At 47.2% G+C, this 13559-nt stretch overlaps 1 protein-coding gene across 1 annotated transcript in view; it reads right to left on the bottom strand.

Annotated features, from left to right (window-relative positions):
- smg1 (SMG1 nonsense mediated mRNA decay associated PI3K related kinase) overlaps nucleotides 1-13559 on the bottom strand; it is a 53753-nt gene that overhangs the window by 27293 nt on the left and 12901 nt on the right. Inside the window, exons 13-30 of the mRNA XM_079282319.1 lie at nucleotides 12622-12912; nucleotides 11095-11225; nucleotides 9754-9912; nucleotides 8960-9078; nucleotides 8777-8864; nucleotides 8581-8682; nucleotides 7744-7884; nucleotides 7035-7261; nucleotides 6611-6810; nucleotides 6355-6516; nucleotides 5599-5753; nucleotides 5376-5509; nucleotides 3979-4287; nucleotides 3610-3751; nucleotides 3105-3255; nucleotides 2353-2473; nucleotides 1000-1245; nucleotides 225-376 (exon numbers count right to left, since the gene is read on the bottom strand). Coding sequence (XP_079138445.1) covers nucleotides 225-376; nucleotides 1000-1245; nucleotides 2353-2473; nucleotides 3105-3255; nucleotides 3610-3751; nucleotides 3979-4287; nucleotides 5376-5509; nucleotides 5599-5753; nucleotides 6355-6516; nucleotides 6611-6810; nucleotides 7035-7261; nucleotides 7744-7884; nucleotides 8581-8682; nucleotides 8777-8864; nucleotides 8960-9078; nucleotides 9754-9912; nucleotides 11095-11225; nucleotides 12622-12912 — 3030 coding nt within the window. The remainder of the gene's footprint in view (nucleotides 1-224; nucleotides 377-999; nucleotides 1246-2352; nucleotides 2474-3104; nucleotides 3256-3609; nucleotides 3752-3978; nucleotides 4288-5375; nucleotides 5510-5598; nucleotides 5754-6354; nucleotides 6517-6610; nucleotides 6811-7034; nucleotides 7262-7743; nucleotides 7885-8580; nucleotides 8683-8776; nucleotides 8865-8959; nucleotides 9079-9753; nucleotides 9913-11094; nucleotides 11226-12621; nucleotides 12913-13559) is intronic.

Genomic DNA, 13559 nt, shown 5'->3' with positions numbered 1-13559 from the left:
AGAAGAACTACATTACAATAAGTCAGATCTGATGAGGTCAACACCCGGAAACAATGATGTATAAAGGTATTTTGTGGGGCTGTTTCTGCGAGACCACCTTTAGAATTCTTCCTTTCACAAAGAAAGTACAACATGCTTTGTACCAATAAATAATATTATGCAAATGTCAGGCTTATAGTGTAACACCAAACGTGGGTAAATGTAGAGCTGAAAGGTGAGCGTGCCTGTTTAAGCTGAGGCGTCATGTCCTTCCAGTCAGCCAGCAGCCATTTGCACAGCGTCAGCAGTGAGCGGCAGGCGGCCGCTTCATTCTTCCCCACATGGCAGTAGGACAGGGCAGCCCTGCTCAGCATCTCCATGGCCGCCATCGACTGGCCTGAGGACAGACACACTGTTGGAGAAAACATGTCCAGAACGCCACCAACACACTGTAGAGATGCAGACACAGAGGACGCTTGGCAATAAATGTGTTAGCTGGGATCAGCCTTCACGTCTTTGTCAGCTGACACTTTGTGAGCCATGTTTTGGTGTCACTGTTCTGCATCTTTAGGTTTTGTGTGCTTTGAGACCCTTTTATAGCAGAGCGCAGCAAAACTATGCAGAGCTCATGTTGGCAACACTGTAAACAATGAATTAAAACTGTTACCGTCATCAAAGTGTCTGCTTGTTGCATGTTCACGTGTCAGAATCGTTATCTAATCGAATACCAGCAGACTGAAGTTCTACGGAATGCTGACAGGATCACGACTGTTTCAGAGCAACAGGAGTTTCACTTTAAACAGTGATGAACGTGTTAACTGGTGACTCAACAACCAGAGACGCTTCGGCTAAAAGGTCACCAGTTAACACGGTCACTCGTTAAACCAAAACACCAGCGGAGTCTATGGCTGCGGGCTATCAAACGTGATGACGACCACCGGACTGATAAGAACCGCTCGCGTTTAAAGCGGCCATGTTACACCTCAATCTCTTTCATGGTGAATGTCTACTGTTGGTCACCTGCAGTTCTCAGGACTTTGGCTTTTTCGATCTGCAGCTCTGGTCCCCACTTTTCTCCCACAGTGCCCTCCAAGGTGAGCCGCCTGAAGGCCTGGCTCAGCTCATCCCGTTGGTCCTCTTCTTGCGTCCCGTCGCTACATTGGCTGAGCAGGCGGGACGCCAGGGCGATGTTGCCTTTCTTCCGAGCAAATTTGACAGCGGTCAGACAAAGCTCCATCAGGTGGCCGTCGATGGTGGAAGAGTAACCTGGACAAGAATGGACATGGCATTAGTGAGCGTACTTTCCCATGCATCTGAACAACAAAGCCAGCGGAGCCTGGAGGATAGAGGACAGGAAGAATGACTGACACTGACTTAGGAAGGCCCAGTCCACGGCTCTTACTGCTGCTCCTGCCTCTCCAACATTTACTACATTGTGCCAGCTCGGCTGAATGGGACAACACACAAAGAAATCCCTGCTCCTGCATTGAACAGCGACATTACGTATTATGTGTGATCTAGTAGACCTGTTCAAGAACTATTGTGACGTTCTCTGCTTCTGAATTCCACCGCTGTAATGAAGCATCAAATGTCCATTCATCACAGCACTAAAACAACAACACACAACAAGTCAACACGTAGCAAGGCCACACACACCCTCAGCTGTTTGGCCGTCCTCACAGGGCGGCATGGGTTCAGTTATCTGTGCCCAACCATCATGGTAGTGGGTGTCATAGCTTGGCCAACGCAGACAGTAATGCTGAACCAACAGCATGGACGTGGAATAAGAAGGACAGACAGAAAGCAGTATTTGGGTGAAACGCCAGCCTCATCCTGAGCTTTATGAATCAGACCGTCTGATGTCCATTCAGAGGTTAACGTCATCACGTGTTCACATGTAACCTCGTAAAATGTTGGTGATTAACACTAAGCAGCTTATAATACATCATTAAAACTACTAATGACAAGATGTGTTTTAATCCATAAAAATACAATCTTTAATTTCCTTATCTTTTGAATTGTGTGTTTTTATGAAGAAATGAAAACACTATAGATGACTATAACTAAGTAAAGAGATAACATTGAGAATAGTGGGCGGTTAACTGACTTCAGAGCGGTTGAAATGATTTTTGGGACGGAGCCTTGTAGACCAGCTGCTATAACCAAACAAAGGACTCTGGATCTGCCAATATTGATCATCAGTGATGAGAAATTAGTATCGGTGGCTAATAAAACATGGTCAGGGATCTCTAAACATTAGATTTGTTCCCTTTTATCTTCTGTGTTGATCAGATCTGTGACTCGGATCCGAACCGTGAGTTGATCCATCGCAGCACTACTGCCAACCCACCTGGTATAGTCACTGACCGTTACCTTTGAGTTTGTGGAGGAGTTGCCTCTGGAACATGGTGTATCTGAGGGCCTGAAGGAAAGGCTGCACATCCTGTTGCTTACAAGAACTCAGAGCCTCACTGCACAAAGGAATCACGCAGTCCTGCAACCAATACACACAACACACATGGTGGAACTCAACATGGTCAGAGGCTCCATGCCCTGAGAATAGCCTACATACACACATGTAGTTACAGTTACTGTAGTTCTAGATCCACTAGATGGGGCAGTGATGTGATGAGCCTTTTCATGCATTCACTTTAAACTGTGTTGCTTTGAGGCTCCATTACGACATTCACGAGGGTAATATTATGCTACGACCTGCACACCAGCTCTGACTGTCACTAGACTAACTGCTGTGCAGCAGGAGTTACCTGGCGATCTAACCACCGTCAAAGTGAGAAAACCAAGGGTCAACCCTGAAGCTCCCTCACGGGGACAGTGAGGTAAGTGCAGCTTTAACTCTGGTTATCAATCCTTTGTTACCGGTTGGTGGCACAGGAGTAAAGCATTCGGTTCAAACCGTAGGTTCCGTCTTTCACTGCGGCACACAAGCACTGATGCATGTTGGATGTAGTAAATGAAATGTAGAGGAGGAAAGTGAAACTAAGAGAGTCTGTCTCCACAGTCAATCATCTGTTTGTGCTTTAGAACATAACTGCTGTTTGTATTTTACCAATCAGTGGCAGTCAGTTCTGTACATATAACGGGATGTAAAGTAAGGGCGTACACACCTCTTGTCCCGTGAGCGTGTTCTCCAGCGTGGCGGTGCAGTGGAGCTGCAGGGTGGGCAGCGTGGGCAGGGCGTCGGACAGAGTGAGGGTGGACAGGCGGAGAGGACCCAAGCATATGCGTCCAGTCTGTTTCAGGCAGCGCACCAACGTGCTGCAACATCACATCACATGATTATGTAAGAGACCGCAGAACTCTGGCATTTAAAAGGAACGTGCACATCGATGTTTACAAAACTATTTCAACAACAACAAAGTTCTCCTGAAGCTCAACACACAGTGACCAGTAAGCCAAGACAGTGACCCGTGTTTTTAGACCGTTTGTTTCAAAACGATGGCACTTTCTGTGTTTACAGCCATGTAAAACACTGACTGTCTGAGGTCAGACAGCACGTCACACCAACGAGCTCTGTTCTATCATCGCCCACCCATAAGAGTAGCCTGGATCCCTGAGCCCTTCAGGACCAGAGACGTGTTTCTGTGTCCAGTGCACCTCTCTCTCACTCACTCTGGGTTGGCTGCGGTCCTCTGCTCCGGCTGTTGATTTGCTTTCGTCATGGCGCTAACGGCGCTGCGAAGGAGCTGCACCTCGATGGCTCTCTGCAGCTCAGTTGGATCTGGACTCATAGAGGGCAGAAGCCTCTTCAGATCTGTACCACACACACACACACACGTTGAGTTTTTAGAAAACACATGTACAAACTCATCTGCAATGAAGTTCGTTTGATTAAACATGGTGATGGTGATATTCTGTCTTGTTAGACTAAAGACTATTTAGTATTCATCTATTCCTTTAACGCATCTTGAAGGGTAAACTCCATTTAGGATGTTTTAAAAGGTTTGAAAGCCGTTGGACTCGGTCCTGAAGCGCACTCACCCAGCTTGTCCTTGGTGCTGGACAGCGAGCAGTCCTCTCCGGGCAGCAGCTCCAGCTGAGCTCCACACTCTGCCAGGTCTCCCTCCTCAAAGCGGCTCAGAGCCTGGATGTAGTTGAAATCCGTCCTCAGGTTGATGCTGACTGGATTGCTGGAGTTCTGTTTGAGGGCGTGGATGGTGGCCTGCCACTCCTTAACAGAGGCCCAATCGCAGAGGGCCACGTAACACTGGCACGCTTTGTTGGCCAGGAAGTTGATCACCTCGGGAGAGCACTCGCTGGACTTAAGCAGCACCGTCTTCCTGCCGTCACCTTTCCAGAGGAAGCACCCCCCACACACAGAACAACCACACTGAGCAGCAGTCCTTTGATTCCAGTGCTGCAAGTCACAACTAATAACGGGACTGCCAGCAGAAGACCGCCGCTAATTCAATCCATGCTCTACTTTTCAACTGAGCTGTTATGGCTTAACAAGCTACAAATGCTACTACGGTATTTGGAAAAAACCTGCTGTAAGTGTCTTTCACCAATATATTTGACCCAGGAAGACCCATTGAGATCAAAATCTATTTTACCAGAGAGACTTGGCCACAGCAGCCAAACAAAACACATCACAAAACAATAGAATACACGATTAAAGTCACAATAAAACGGATGTCACTAAACCGCGAGTAACTGACTTGGGTGTGTTTTCAGGGGCGGTTTAGAGATGCACCGACAATGGGCCGGTCTGGTATCGGATTCCTTCATTTTAAACAATTCAGCATATTTATATGTTTAAGTCAAGCCTGACGTTACCTCACACATAAAAGAATGATCCCAGGAATACGGCTTGTTGACTAAACAGTGACATGTGACCAGTACTAGACATCCCTATTGGACAGACAGATGCAGCCCTGCTTTAGTAACACCTTTCCTCTAATCGTTTACATGCTGTGGGCCGGGACATCCCATGAATTCTGCTGCATTTTTGTCTTAATTTGTAGTCTTTTGGTGTTTATTACTGGAGCATTTATGTCATAAGACAGAATGCACTCATGAACATCGGAGAAAGAAGCGTTGGGGTTAGATTCATGAGGGGAGTGGACCTCGAGACAGTCATCACCCATGGTGGACCATCCAGCAAGACCTGCCGCACAAAACACCAAGAGGAGAGCCAGGACGGAAGCTAAGCTAACTCAGCTAGGACCGGAGGATTTCATTGAACTATTAATAGTGAAAGTATGAATACCGCTCAGTAAAAGTCCTGCATTCAAGTGGTACTTCCAGTGAAAGAGAGGCATCATCGGCCCGATGTAGCTACATTTACATCACGTCTGTTCAAGGTGGAGCTTTCAACTCTTGTATAATGCTGATAGCTTGATGAATGCATGGTATTCTGTTTGACGTGGACTGCTTACCGTTGCTGGTGTGATTGGGGCTGCTGGTGTTGCTGGAGAGTTTGAGTAGACAGCATTCAGAGATCTTGATGCTGCAGTCCATCCCTGTGACCGCAGACAGCTGGTCTTGATACTCCAGAGCTGCCTTCTCAAATCTATACACACACACACTATTTAGTAGAGGACAACCAAAGACATGTGCAAATGGATGGTTTAGTGGAGTATCTTGCTGAGCGGTGCTTACCGCCCTTCAGCCTGCAGGGCCACTGACGACAGCCAGCCCGGACTCCTACCGGTGGTGATGAGGCTCCAGGCTGCCAGGCCCTGGATGGCCTCAGGACACCGCAGCTCACACAGAGCCTCCACCAGCAATGTCAGAGGAACCTCCAGCTCCGGACCCTGATGAGCACACCAAAATATGCCACACGATCAAAGAACCACATGCATGTGGTTCTTACCACATGCATGTGGTTCTTACCACATGCATGTGGTTCTTACCACATGCATGTGGTTCTTACCACATGCATGTGGTTCTTACCACATGCATGTGGTTCTTACCACATGCATGTGGTTCTTACCACATGCATGTGGTTCTTACCACATGCATGTGGTTCTTAACCTAACCCTAACCCTAACCCTAACCCTAACCCTAACCCACATGTGGTTCTTACCACATGTGGTTCTTACCACATGTGGTTCATGCATACATGCATACATGCATACATGCATGTGTGTGTATAGATATATATGTGTGTATAGATATATATACATATATATATATATATATATATATATATATATATATATATATATGTGTGTGTGTATAGATATGTGCACACACACACACCCACACACATATATATATATATATATGTGTGTGTGTATAGATATGTGCACACACACACACCCACACACACACACACACGATGAGTTGAGAAGCAGAGCTGAACAGCCGTAAAGCGACAGCACCCTAGCAGTGTACTTATAGTCTTGTACAAACCTGTGTGCCGCTGTTCTTAATCTCTGTCAGCAGGTCAAAGCCGTGGCGAATGGTTACGGCAGGCTGGCCAGACAGAAGACCCACTCTCATGAGCGCCAGGCGGATCCTCGTCAGCCAGTCTTGGCATGTCTGCCGGTTGGTGTGGAAGAATGTCCTGATGCCCTGAGACACAAAGGAGGTGGGACCCATTTTAACGAGTTAGTCGCACGTGGAACACTGCAGTCTGTAACCCACGGTGGAGCGTTCTATTGCACACCTTTGGTGGGGCAGTGAGAGCGTTGGCGCAGCCCTCATAGGCGTTGTACATCAGCTTCTCCAGGTTCTCCACGTACTGAAGCAGCAGAGCGAGGCGGAGCTGATTCGAGTGGTGGCAATCCCCATCCCCTCCGGCACCAGCCCACGCTCCCACGTCCTGCTCTGGGTTCAGACTGTGGGCAGCCAGGCTCCGGATCATACCTGAAGCACAGGGACACAGGTGAGAAGGTGGCTTGTTCCCAACGAGGGACCTACGTTGTTGTCATTCCACATCTCTTACTCCTTAGTACTCTGTCATCCATCTACTGTCTACCAACAATATTCAAAAGACTCTTCAGCAAAACAATCTTCAGCATTTGCACGGAGATGTCCGAGGTCGGACCTAGTTCCAGTCACTGAAGACCAGCTGGAAGCTGTGCGTTTACCTTCAATGGTCTGAAAGGTGTCTTGAGCTCGGCCCAGAGGGGTCCGGAGTTTGGACAGTACAGTGAACTGTGCGGCCTCCCACACTGCCCACTGCCACAGCACCGCCTCGGTCTTCAGCAGCACCCGCGGCACCGCGCCGGGCCTGCTGCCGTCCACACCTCCTCGGCCGTCCCGTTTCTCCAGCCGCTGGCAGCTGTAGTACAGACGCTCCAGCCAGGGATCCTTGCTGTGGATAGAGGACGCAAACTCAGCATGAATGTGTTCAACGTGTGTGGCGCATGAATATGTATTGTGGCATGTTTCCATATTTGAAGTGTATTGTGCTTTCATGATATAGAGAGCTGTGTGTCTTTATTAAACTGTACATGTAAAAGCCCAACTAGGGACAAGAGTTGAAAATGATCAAAAACTAGAAAAGCAGCTCATCAGTTTCATGCTCTGTAGTGGAACTATGTTAAATGACACCGCCCTTATCCAATAAACATGAAATCAGATAACATAGTACTAGAAGTACAAGAAGTATGATTAGCATTAATGAAACAAGTAGAAAATTATTAGAAATAAGCTGACATTTGCATGCTGCCATAATTAAAATTGGTAACAATAGTGCACTTTAAATATCCTCTCCAACTCCAAAAGAAAAAGGCCTGCTAACAGAGATAACAGCGTCTGTGTAAAATCTATGCAGCTGGTCGCTGTGTCGTGTACCCTCCACGGTGCAGGACTCCATACAAGATGAAGCTGATGAGGTCGCTGAAGTCCTGGGGGTGGAAGGTGCTGCTGGGTGCTCGGCTCATGTGGTGACGGATGGCCAGTGAGATCTCCCGCATCTCCGGGTGGCTGTGGTTACTGTGGACAGACGCAGTCACACACACATAATTGATAAGGCATACATTCAACCGGGTGAAAACATGAATCATGTCCACCAGGAGATGATGTATTTGGTTGCTTGTGAGTGTGTGCATCTGTCTCTGTCTGGGACCCACCAGCGAAATATTTGTTTGTGCTCATTGATGACTGTATGCTCAGAGACCCTTCATGGTTGCAATTCACACTTTTTGAAAAACAAATGCCTGTTTTACTGTCAACATATTCTATTGACTGTTTTACACCGTCTAATGCAGCGTCCTCTTCACCGACCAGTGAGGAACTCAGTCATCAGCTGCTGGAGTTTGAATCCTGTTTCAATACGGTTTACAAAGCTTCTGAATTCATAATACTACTTCACCAATATAGAGAATTTTCAACAAGGGGGAGCCACTTTCCTAAACTGACGACCGTTGTATTCTGCGTGGGAGTTTGCTGTGTTAGTGCACGTGAGTGTGCACGTGAGCATGCCCCACTAGTTGTCTGCACCGCTCTCATACGGCGGTTGCAGCTGATAACCAGACTGACAGACTCTCAGAACACCAGAACTTCCTTCAGTTTGAACTTTGTTAAACCTCAGGCATGGTATCCCCGACTGTATCCTATACACAAGATGTGAAAGGAGTTTGGTATGTGGAGGACACTGGAGAGGCTTTCCAGTGGTACAATGAGACTTACCTTAAAGCCACATCAAGGGGGATTGTCCTGAGCAGCTTGCCATAGGCCTGCCTCACTCTCACTGCTGAGTGGACCAACTGGACTCTGGAGACATCCACACACCTAGTGGAAGATACGGAGCAGTAAGAAATCCTGCCTCCTGTCCAGATCAACTGTTAAACATGGCCTGGAACAACTTCACGCTTATGAGGTTCACCTCTGCAGCAGCTCTGTGGACAGGGACGAGGAGAGGACCTGTAAACTGTGGCAGGTCTGAAGGCAGATACTTTGGTCCTCATTAAGACCTAAGGAAGAAAATTGAACAACAAATGTCAAGGATATCGCCCGTCAGCCCGTAGGGAAACACAACATGAATGAGTTTTGGCCATTTGGGGCTCACCGTTAGCCAGCAGCCCCCTGCAGAACTTGTTGAAGGAGGGCAGGGAGAAGAGAGGGCTGTAGGTGTCCGACTTCTTCATCAGCACAGAGATCTCCTGAGCCCAGGTCAGCAGCAGCCGCCTGACAGACCAACACAAAGGGGTCCCACACACATGAGCTGCTTCTTGAACACATGAAAAAGGCGTGTTCTTCATCTGCTCCTGTTGCGTCCTCACAGTGCAGTGCAGTCGAGGACTCGTGTCAAACACAAAGAGTTGAGTGCAGCTTCTAGCTGTGACATTACAACCCTAAGTTCTGATGGCCCATTTAAAGGAACCGTTTGAATAGGGACCGTGTGCACTTCTCTGGGGAGCGCTTTCATACTGTCACAGTATTTATATAGCATCTAGACCTGCTTTATAATCCATCCACACATGGGCCGCGTTGGTGCTAGAAGTCCATACGCTTGCTGTATTTCTTTGTCGGACACTTTCACAGCCAATTTGTTAGAGAAAGAATAAAGGCTTTCCCTGAGCTTGAGAACTGTGATTCTCATTCCATTAGGAGCTGTGCAGCCGACCATGTGTGCTGACTCAAGAGAGCTGATGTAACCCGCTACAGCAGTCACATTGTTGTTGGGAAGCCCCGCAGTGACTCCTACTGGATCAAGACCAAAGTGGCACTAAGAGGGCACAGCTGTCCATGTGGACGAGTCTTTCTTCGGCATTGATGAAACTATGCAAGTAATGATCATGTAACTTGCGAAGACATGTCTTGTCCCACTTCTAAGTTGTGTAAATTGGCATGTTAAAGAACCTGGCTTCGGGGTAGAGGTGCTCCTTGGCCAGCAGACCTCCCAGAAGACTCAGCAGTGTGCCGAAATGTTTCTTTGTTGCCGTGGTCACAGTGCTGATGACGGCGCCATCGAACAGGGAGGGAGAAGAGGACAGGCTGGATGAGATGAAATGATCGTGCCTGGACAAACCAACAGAAGAGACGAGAGTAAACCACAGTGCAGCAGCAACATGTTACTCGTATTCAGTGCAGGAAAGGATTATAATATTCATTCATATGTTTTCATTATTGTAGTCACCTGCTGTGCTTTTGTTAGCTTACAATGAGCCCTTCATATCTACATCAGCAGCGGCTCGGACTGGGTATTGGAAAGCATTGAAGAAACGACTACAACGACCAATAAGTTGATCAATCGTTAGCATACACAAGAATTATTGTTGTGGTATCCTTATCAAATTTAAGGTATCTAAATCAGAATATAAAATGTTGCATACCCAGCCATGTTACACCACCACGTCTCTACAGTAGCCCAGAACGGACAAATCAAAGACTGGCTCTTTGTGCTTCTACATTACCTGAAGGCCACCTTAGCTTTCAGACACTGAAACTGTGGTAACGTAGCCGTGTTAAACTTCTTATTAAGGTAAGGATAGCCTCCGAGGGAATCGCCTTGGCATGAAACTCCAATGACACCACATCTGTGCTACGACCACATCCCCTCCTATTGCCACAGTTGACCGCCCCCTCGCAAATCATCCTCACTTTCTTCCTGTGAAGAAACTATCGCTCCATCAGCTCATCTAGGCTGAGCCACTAACCCGCTAACCAAAGGGTCGGAACCGAAGGCCGAAGAGGCTGCATCCCATCTGTGCGGGGTGTCCATCTCAGGCATGGAGCCTCATCTAATGTGCATAGCTTGCATGGGTGCTGAACATGCTCAGGCATCGCTGGCTGACCCTGGGTCATGTTTGCACATCAAAGCCTCCTTTCCAGGCCTGCCTGCAGGGCTCATTGACACCATTCAGAGTGCAAGGGCTCTCCGGTGGGAAGTGGATGGGTTTTGAGGAGTGGTGCGAGCTGAGGGACGCCATTCCTTTTCAGGTGTTCAGTGCCTGCTGTGTTTCTTGAAAGAATTAGTAGATAAGGGGAAGGCCATCTCCACTATTAAAGTTTATTTAGTGGCTATCTCAGCCAGTCATTGAGGCTTTGGGACGAAGGCCGTGGGGCAGCACTATTAGCATGTTGTTTCATGAAGGGTGCACGCTCAGTTTCCAGAAGCAGTAACTTTCAAACGTTCCGAGGTGCATAACATTCAGAATGCTGTAGAGGACAGTACAGGTGTGTGCGTGGCTCAGACATTACCTGGTGCAGTGAGAGTACAGGGTGTAGAGTACAGCGTACTGGATGGCAGGGTAGTAGACCGCTAACTCAGAGTGGACCAGCATCAGATTGTGACTGAGCAGAGCGAAGACCGTTGGAGACAGCGCCCACATCTAAACACATGAAACACACTTCAACACATGAAACAGACATTCATCTTCTAATGCAGCGGCACAGACAGCTTTTCTTTTCTTTTCTACATTACAGGCGTAATTGGTTTTCCCACACATTACATGGTGTTTGTCTGCTGCACTTATAGCTCATTTAAATGAATCCAATATGTTAAAAAGCAAATATAGTGCACAGCCCTTAAAATATTATGATGTTATAAGTAGAACTGCTACCCTTCCGTGACCTTATCAGCTGTAACCACCGTATTAGAGCAGTGCAGAGTGGAGGCTGTGAGCTAAATCAGTGGGGCACGCTCACATGCACTCACATGCACTTGGCCGGACGGCTATATGAACAAGGAGATAAGATATCACAAGATTTCTTGCGATAGCGTCAAAAATTCATACCAATTGAAAATGCGGCGCTATCCTTTTAATCATCATTATATATTATCTGGGGGTCTGCAGATCTTGTCCGTAGATTATTTGATTCATCCGTTAACAGTTGTCTGTCGTACAACAGAGATAAAGTTGCCGCAAACATAGCTTGAGATTTCTCAGGACAGTGGGTTTAACGATGCTTCCACCACTTTACTGCCTAGAGATGCATTTTGTGTTGAGACTTTTCTCTGTACGGTGTTAAGTTAGTGTTTTGTATATTGTGTGAGGTTGTATATCAGCACATATATAGCCCTATGTTCGATTGGTTACCACTCTTAAGAGGGTGGGTCTTAGGTAATATAAGCAGGCCTGAGTGCCGTGTGCTGCGGATGAGTGCACAGAGAAACCTCCGGAGACGATGCATGAAGTATTCTGCTGTACTTTGTCTGGAATGTAACGCTGCCAACAGCTTACGGACGGAGGTTCCATCATGGTGCGTTCAGGAAAATCAGTGTTGGACGAAAGTAAATCACAACATCACCATGATGTGTTCAAATGTTACATTTGGTGAGAAACTTATTAAATCCAGTTGTTTGAAGATGTTTTCACAGCAATATGAAATAGATATTAGAGATGAATTATGACCCGTTTATAATACTTCACACTACTAATGACAAGATGTTTTAATTCATACAAACAATCTTTCATCTTATAATCATTTGAATTGTGTTTTTATGCAAATAACCGCTGTAGAAGATTCATAAAGTAGTCGGACATAGTTGATGTTGATACATATTTTAGTGACAAATATTCAAGTTAATAATCGTGAAAAACTTAAAACCCTGATATTTGCTCTGACAATAACCGTGACATCAGCATTAGATATGGTAGTAATCCATAGAGGCACCAGGGCATTTAGACATGTTGAAGACGTGTCATGTCTCATGTACCAGTGCTACCTGTGCCATGTCACCGGAGGAGGACTCAGAGCGCCCTGCAGTGAACAACAGCGGCTTACCCCAATGAGAGAGTTCCTGGTGTTGCCGATGGTGGTGAGGGTGCTGAGGTTGAATATGAGGGTGAACTGGGCCTTCTCCTGGGACAGGGTGAGGGATGCAAAAGCAGGGTGCTGGATGCTGATGCAGGGGCTGCTGGCTGCTGGGGCCCCCCCACTGGGTTCCAGGGTTCCCATCAGGCTGGACAGGGCACACGCCATCTCACCCAAAACCAGTTTATAAGCTGCCTCCAGGGTGGGAATGTTCTTCAGGCTCAGCAGTGCCTGGTACACACTATGAACAGCTGACATCACCTGTGGAGTCCATGCATGCGCACACACACACACACACACACACACACACACAGCAAACATTTGAAGACATTGCATTGTTTTATTTTAATTTCATCCAACCTAACCGTAACCATAAAAACAGCAGCCCTCACCCTGACTGATCCCCTGTACTCTGGGTATGTTTCCCCTGCTTCTCCTGAGTATTTCAAAAACTGCTGATCTACTGGGATGTTCACCCACAACCATCTCTAGGGTTTACAGAGAACGGTCCGAAAAAGAGGAAATATCCAGTGAGCGGCAGTTGTGTGGACCAAGATGCTGGTGTCGGAGGTCAGAGGGGAATGGGCAGAGTGGTTGGAGCTGATAGAAAGGCAACAGTAACTCAAATAACCACTCGTTACTTCCACGGTATGCAGAACACCATCTCTGAACGCACAACATGTGGAATCTTGAAGCAGACAGGCTACAGCAGCAGAGACCGTGTGTGAACGGGTCAGGCTGGTGGTGGTGGTGGTGTAATGGTGGGGGGGTGTTATCTTGGCACAGTTTTGAGTGTATATTAATGGTTTTACCATCAACCATCTTCAACTATGATATATGGCTGGAGATGCACAGAGACTATCGGTCCATCACTGGATTGGGTAACGATGGCAATGTGCCGATCTAGT

This window comes from Melanostigma gelatinosum (genome assembly GCF_949748355.1).
Source record: "Melanostigma gelatinosum genome assembly, chromosome: 13".
Lineage (NCBI taxonomy): Eukaryota > Metazoa > Chordata > Actinopteri > Perciformes > Zoarcidae > Melanostigma > Melanostigma gelatinosum.
Note: the sequence above shows the minus strand (reverse complement) of the source record. Positions and strands in the feature narration are given on the sequence as shown.